Consider the following 7,897-nt stretch of genomic DNA (forward strand, 5'->3'; position numbering starts at 1 on the left):
GTTGTTATTTATATAAGTTTCTCTTTTTTTCAGCACAACTCTAGGTATTACTTCATTGATGTATGTACCTACAACTACATCTACAGTAAAACGTACGGGTATGAGAGCTACATCGAGCTTCAGACACTCCTGAAATGAACCCAATTCCACGTAACTGTTAATTTAATAATTTGAACAAGTAATGTAATGTGTTTTATTAGTATATGGATTAAATGCCTTTAAACTTACAATAGTTGTGACTATTTGTACATGTTTAACAGATCCTGAATGTTTCCTCTCGCTTTTAGATTGATTTTGGTGTTCGTTTGGTTTTTTTTCCATAGCAAGTGACCAATTGTCCATGTGGTTTCTGGTTGGAGTTGCAGTTTTTACTTTTCTGGTACTTCTGCTTCTTATCAAGAACATACAAAAATACCATGCCAGTTGTCCATTTTGGTGTATAAAGAAAGACCTGGAACTGCCTGTCGAGGAGCCAAAATTCAACGGTAACTATGCATAAAATTTAACTCAGCACTTGCACTCATTTAGCGTAATTAAGCACAGTTTGTTGTACTTGATTCATACTTGAGTATTTTTTTTAACCTTTAGGAAGAAAAGCTCATTGAGATTAAAAAACTCTTTTTTTAATAGTGTGACTTTGATTTTATGCAACTCATACATTTTCTTCACTATATTTCAGAGGCATACATTGTCCTTGCTATTTCTTTAATTTGGTAACTATAAATACCAAGTTACTTTAGACATGCAGTATATCTTTAAAAAGCAACATAAGATCAGCCAGTTTAGATACTGTATATATTCTTAAAAATTAAACTACCCAACTGTATCAGTAATTCCCTCTAATGATACTTGAACACTGCTAGGAGTTCCTCTATCTTAATTAATACCTTTTTAATTTTTGTCTTCACACTTATTGTCCCTCCACATGAATTTCATATTTATTTCACGTTTTTTTTCTCAGAAATTTTACTGATTACTTTTGAAAGTGTGCTCCTTAACCGAAAATGTGTTCAGACGGAAGCTTATAGATAACATCTGCTTTCCTCCTACTAGAACAAAACAATCTTCAAGGCAGCAGCCTGACCACACTGGTAAGTGCTAAACTTTGCACATTTTTTGTTCTGCATAGATAGAGCTCAAGTTTGTCAAAGGAAAGACAGAGGAATGTTTGAGTAAAGGGAGACATGCACCTAAAGGTCAATGTGAAAAAAAGTTCATTTTATATGTATGTATGTATGTATGTATGTATGTATGTATGTATGTATGTATGTATGTATGTATGTATGTATGTATGTATGTATGTATGTATGTGTGTGTGTGTGTGTGTGTGTGTGTGTGTGTGTATATATATATATATATATATATATATATACACAAAATTTGAGTAGCAAATTTTAAAGGAGCAGTGATGGGTCCAGAGACTAGACGACATAGTGTGACTGTGACATAGTGTGTCAGACAGTCTGATGAATTTCACCAATTGCACTCTGACACTTTAAAAAGTTTTTTGCCACAATGATATTTACTCCTCTTTGTTGTTTGTCCTTTTTAGACATTAAACATACCTGAGGAAACGCCGATAAAGACTCCAAAACAGGTGCTGGTTGCACAAGAACATCCCACACCAACCCACGACAGTCCTCTACTGCCAGTCACTGAACACAAAGGTAGGTTTCACTGCTTGATGTCAGGCAACAATACACAGTATGTAAACTGTAAACTGTTTGGAATTAGTTCAATTTATTGTGATCTTTGACATCCCTGTTTCTTACTGGTACAGGGGTATTTGATTTATAATACGTAAATGTGAATATATATGGTTATAAATATTTGGCCTAAAGCTTTAATTGGAATATGAATGAAGGAAGTAGCTGTTTGCGGCTGACTAATATTTTTCAGTTTGTATTGCATTTCTGTATAAAACAAATGTAACATGATACGGCATGTTAAAAATTCTCACTACTTGCAACTGTCAGAAAGGTTTACAAATGACTCACGAGCAATTATTGAGTTTAACTGGACAAAACTCCCAAGGAGGGAGGTTCTCACTTGACAACCCCAGCGACATCCTGGATCCATCAGTCCATCAGTCTACAAGTTGAGTTGTGAGGGCCAATAGGGCCATGTGGTAGGGTATAGTATCAGTGTTTTCCCAACATGACTAGCTTTAATAAACAGAGTCAGGGTCTGTTGAAGGTTGCTTTGCTGACAAGTAACAAAGTCCCATAAGGTAGGTTATGTAACTTTTCAGTAGGGCATAGGGCCATAAGTGGGAGGAGGGGTTTCTTCACTAAGCGCCTGTCCTTTCATTAGAGCACAAGTACCTTGTGTTACTTTTAAATTAAATAAAAGTTGAGTTGATAAATGGCAAAAACATTCAACTTTTATGTGAGAGTAATGATTTAACTTATCAGCATGAGAACATACAGTAGTTTGTTATCAAAGATATTAAACAGTTCTATCAAACTATTGCCTTAGGACACACAGTGGAAGTTTACCCTCAGAAGACATGAAGCTGCTAATGCCAAATGTTGAAATGAACAGAATGTCAAACTTGTTCTTTTTGTGGTCTTTTATCTTGAGCTTCAGCCTTTTTCATCTATGCCTGTTCAGCATGCAAGTTATCAATGATCACCCTCACTTGTACTGTCAGCTAGTCGGCCTTTGCAAATCAGATACGACTACATGTAACTGAACTGCAATTGCATCCTCTTCCTTCATGTGAAAATGTGAAAGGAGGAAAAATTCATGTATAATACCTATAATTATGTATATCTGTAAGCTGTTGTTGTCCTTTTGTGTTACTATGTATCATTTTGTAGAGTGACTTGACCACATGGCTGTTAGATCTGTTGCTATAGGTTTTGATCCCTATTTAGAAATGTAGAAAATAAATAAGGCATCTAGGAATCAGAAATAATTGTACTGGTAGCAGTGCTGCAACAGTTAAGTACACTGGATTCACTGCACATTAATGCAAGTTGTTCACCTCTGGTGCCTGTGATTCTTTCCGTACAGCTGGCGGAAAAGATGAACATTCAGAGCGCTGGCCTGCCATCGTCCTGTATGCGATTATCAAGGAGGTGCCCTTGCGTAGATGGAAGGAGTTCTTGCGTCTGCTCTCAGTGGCTGACCAGCAGCTGGAGCGGGTGGAGATGGAGGCTGGTTTAAGTCTGGACTCTAAAGAGAGGCAGTACCAGATGCTGAAGCTGTGGAGTCAGTGCTCCTCAGCGAGCTTGAAAGATGTCTTCTCTGCCTTGCATCACATGGATTTATCAAGCTCTGCACAGCTGCTTCAGGAAAGCCTAGAGAAGCTGCATTTGAGGTTGGACCTGAAGCAAGTTGTCACAGCAAGCACAAATTTCACACAATATGGTGAACGGGGCAATGCAGGAAACCGAAAGTTACATCTGCAGTGTAAAAGTACCACATTATCATTAAATTAGATTAGTCATCTAAACTAGAAAAGTACAGTTCCAGGACAGGGCATTATAGACCATGTATCCAATACATTGTTCAGCCATAGAAAACTTCAAAAATGACTGATACTTCAATCTAGCTAAGAGCTAATGTAGGCATCATGAAGCTCTGTTGTAATCCAAACAGGCTAAACAGGAATTTACATTTTTGCTGCATTTGTACTTCATGTAATGGCTAAATAGCATAAATTAACTTAATCCAAACACTTCCTTTCTTTGTGTTGTTTGGGTTGAGATTTATTTGTTTCTGAATAAGCTTGCGAAATTCACCACGTTCATACTAAATTAACGCATTTGTTGTATTCCAGAGTTAGCTTATCAGCAGTAACTTCATTTTAAGAATATTACAGCCTTTTCACTCTTCACTCAATCCTTTAATGTAGAAGGAAAAAACAAATAAAAAAACAAAACAAAGGGAAATCCCTGTTCTATCTTCAGAACACCTTAAAGCCCAACAATTATCTTTTAGCTCCTTGTGGTGTCTCTTAAATGCCAACAGTGTAGGGCTGTGGTTTTAAAGCTGAATTGTGCAATTGTTCAAGAAAAATCCTAGTTTGAATTCTAAAAACTTTTCCTACTTTGACCAGTCTATGTAAATATCTTCTAATTTAAATATTCACAATGTGTGAACTTTTCAGTTGACATCTGTGATGTTCTCCTTCATCTCTTTTGACTTGAAAGTTTGTTGTAGAAAACTCAGCCACTGGATTTTTACTGCACACCGTCACAAGGTTAGAAAACTGAAATCCCCACTGGACGTCATACTTTCAATTTCCTGTAAACAAATTGTGTCAGTGTGCAGCAAGCTGGGTTTTTCCTAACCACATATCCAGTCTGATGATTTTCTGCAGTTAGGTAGGGGTGTCTCACTTTGAGATTTTTTTTTACGTTAATTCAGTAATATCCAAAAGAGTAGTAGGACACTCCATTTATTGAAGTCTATAAGTGTATGTTTTTATATTAATGTCTGTAGTTTTTGGCTACAGGCCCAGAGACACATGTTGGCATATCAATATTTTTTGTTATGGGTATCATTTTCTAATAATGCTCATGGGTGGTTGCATATTTTATTACAGAGTTTAATGAGTTGATTATAAGTTGTATTTATTTTGTGAGCAAATTCCTGGCCACAAGGTGGGAGTATTGGCTTAGTGGCTTAACAACAGCAGTAGTTGCTAAGAACTTTAATTCACAAGTGTAAAACAAGAAAATGTTTGGATAGTGCTCAAGGAGCTAATACTCCTTAGCTGGATTAGTTAAATCTCATGAATGCTGATTCTGTTTCACTACAGGAACAGCTGCCCTCGGCTTCATTGTTGATTCAAAAACACTGGCACTATGTACGAACAGCTATGTCATTTATTTGCAGGAGCCCTATACACAAACATATTTGTATTCTAAAGCAGCTCTTTGCTTAGTAAATCATTGTATACATTTCAATTCCAACTGCTGTTTTGAGATGAAATATTAATTTAGTTGAATTCAACATTTGGATTTTATCTTATCACAGTCTATTTTGTTTTTTTCTTAAAGCAAAGATACAGTATAATTATGAATAACAAGCACATAGAAAGAATTTGAACACTTCAATAAATGTTGAGTTTCAAAGTTTTGGGTCTCGATCATGTAATTGACTATTAAAGGCCTATTAAAAGCAAGGTCATAACCAGGGTTTAAAAAATAGTGAGGTCTAAAATGTTTTATTTCAATGTATCATATTGAAGACATTATGGGGCATGCACAATTCATGCCCAACTGATATAGGAATGCAACCCAAGCTAAACATCTGACAGACAAACTCACACACATTACTTTCCATTTGTAACGTGAATGTGGGTTGTCATCTAAACAGAGCATCCAAGCCATTACAAAATTAAATTGGCCTTATTTACTGTTTAGTTCGTACAATGGAAAGGTGGAGTCTCCCCCAGAAATTTTTAAGCAGGCTGCATCTTTTGCTGAATTCTGGTCAGTTTTTCTTCACCAATTTTATTTTTTCTGCTTATAGTTTGTTTGTTTTTTCAGTTTGTGCCCTATACACAAAAATTAATGCAGTCATTTAAAACGTTTATAAACCTGTGGACTAGACAGTTGTTTCTGTACCATTACAGCCCTTCAAAGTTTCTTGGCCAAAGTATAGCCTAACTGTAAAGCTGATATCATTTAATATGAAATTCATTTGTTTTGCTTATGCACAAACAATATGAACATTTACACATCATCCAGTGGTGATTCATTTTCTGTTACACAATGGTATACACTACAGTTGTCATGATCCCTATCATGGCAGGTCCTTCCTTTCCTGTTGTGTGTTTCTTTGTATTCCCTGTCTGTGATCCTTGTTTCTTTCCTTTGTTAGTCTCTGTGTGTGTGGCAGTGGCCGTGGCTACCTGTGTGCAGGCTGCACCAGGTGTACCTCATATTCTCATCAACCCTGGCTGTACTTAAATCCGGATTTCCTCTGCCTCTGCGCCAGATCGTTTCGTCATACCAGTGTGGTAGTGGTGTTTATTAGATCACAGCCTTTGTATTCACCTATCTTTGTTAAGCTGGGTAACTAACTCCTCTGTGCTTTTCTACTTCAGATTACCATTGTTCGTAGACTCTTGTGTAACATTCTCACTGCCTGTTGCTACGACTCAGGAGGAACTTCACTACAGGATTGTTTGGAACACTCTTCACACTCAGACCGAGTGTACCACTGGGATCCCTGGACACTTCACCCCTTCTCCCTCACTGTCACTTATTGCTTCATTGTATCTGGATTGTGAGTTGTGCTTTGGGGTCCAATCCAGTAAGAGATCGTAACAACAGTGATCTTATATATATATATATATATATATATATATATATATATATATAGAGAGAGAGAGAGAGAGAGAGAGAGCAAAAAAACGAACAAAAAAAAAGACATTTAATGATATGCCTACAATAACAGATGCGTTCAAGGACTCAGTGGACACCGCACACCTCAAAGGAAGTGAATGGCAGTCTGTGACTTTGTAGTGTTTCTATGAGTATTTTAAAAAGCATCTGCGCTTCAAACATTGGTAGGCTAACCATTTTTGCTGTCTTGTTTTTAAAAACAATGACCAAGGTGTCCTAATAGATTACAACGAGATTACAACATCATAACATGTTGTCTAACATAAATGAGCGATTCACGATCGTTGTAGCCCTTCCCAGATAAAGAGATAAAGTGAGGCCCATTTCTGCTTCTGGAATATCTGTTCATTTACAGCCTGATGGACGCCTTTATGGAGATGCGCAAACACATTTTCTCATAACTTTTAATGTTGTTTTCACCTTTCCTAGAAACAGGGGCGTCACTAGGTTTTAAGGACAGGGGAGATGCACAGGATGTGAGCAAACGTAGCACGCGAACACAAAATTTCACAAACAGCTAACAAAGTTTGCACAGTAACAGTGTGTGTGTGTGTGTGTGTATATATATATATATATATATATATATATATATATATATATATATATATATATATATATATATATATATATGTGTGCGTGTGTGTGTGTAGGCTGTGTGGAGAATATTGGCTTTCTCCACTTTCAGATCTTTACTCTCCTTAATATAAGCTCAAGTTAAATAAGTCTTATATGGTGCACCTTGAGTGAAATGTTTCAAATTTCATATTCATATTGAATTCCATCATATTCAAGGACTGTCTGCATCACTAATGACTCTATCCTGTGAAATCATTTGGACTCACCTTTCCAGTAGAGAGCTCATCCCTCTGACTCCCTGTGCTTCTCTGCCCTGACTCCTACAGATCAATGGGGTGGTGGAGTGATTACTATTATTAGTGTATTGTTATCATTGTTATTATCCAGTGAATGAGCTCAGCCCTGTTTCAGGTGTGTATCCATAGATACAGTTAGAAACACAGTTGATGCTCCAGAAGGAAATCACCCCAAAGATAGTTTATGGTAAAGAAAGTGCACACTTAACTCTATAAACAACCAGGGCCTTCACAATGCATTTCACACTAACTAGCAAGCTAAGTTGTAGAATTCTTTTAGAGCTGGAATTAGTAAGGCTATTTTATCAGATATTTGGCCAATCTGGGAATACATTCCTTACCAATAGATTTCTTCACAACCGTGTTCATAAAGGTGTCTTATAACACATGTAAAAACATTTAAATCTAACTCGTCTAGGAAAATCTGTGAGAGCGACTCAAAGGCGGGGTACCTGGAATAGCACCTTATTGGTACCATATACTTATTGGTGAAATTTTGAAAATGTTAACCTTTGCTTTAGGTAGCTTGTGACGGGTCAAACTAGGGGTTCTTTGGGATTCTGAATCCATTGCAAATGTTTATTTTGCAAAAAAATCCACTCCTTGGTGGAGAAATGGCCACGCCCACTTTTACATGTAAATTTACAGTAGCTTTATATG

General features: G+C 36.7%; 1 protein-coding gene across 1 annotated transcript; it reads left to right on the forward strand.

Annotated features, from left to right (window-relative positions):
* Window positions 1–327: 327 nt before the first annotated feature.
* On the forward strand, window positions 328–6,289 carry LOC306834271 (uncharacterized protein). Its single transcript, XM_079360103.1, has 6 exons — window positions 328–485; window positions 1,054–1,091; window positions 1,553–1,667; window positions 3,019–3,325; window positions 5,839–5,977; window positions 6,065–6,289. The coding sequence occupies exons 1-6, from the start codon at window positions 341–343 to the stop codon at window positions 6,248–6,250; spliced, it is 930 nt and encodes a 309-aa protein (XP_079216229.1). The 5' UTR covers window positions 328–340; the 3' UTR covers window positions 6,251–6,289.
* The last annotated feature ends 1,608 nt before the right edge of the window (window positions 6,290–7,897 follow it).

The sequence above is a fragment of the Symphodus melops genome (genome assembly GCF_947650265.1).
Source record: "Symphodus melops genome assembly, chromosome: 13".
Classification (NCBI taxonomy): domain Eukaryota; kingdom Metazoa; phylum Chordata; class Actinopteri; order Labriformes; family Labridae; genus Symphodus; species Symphodus melops.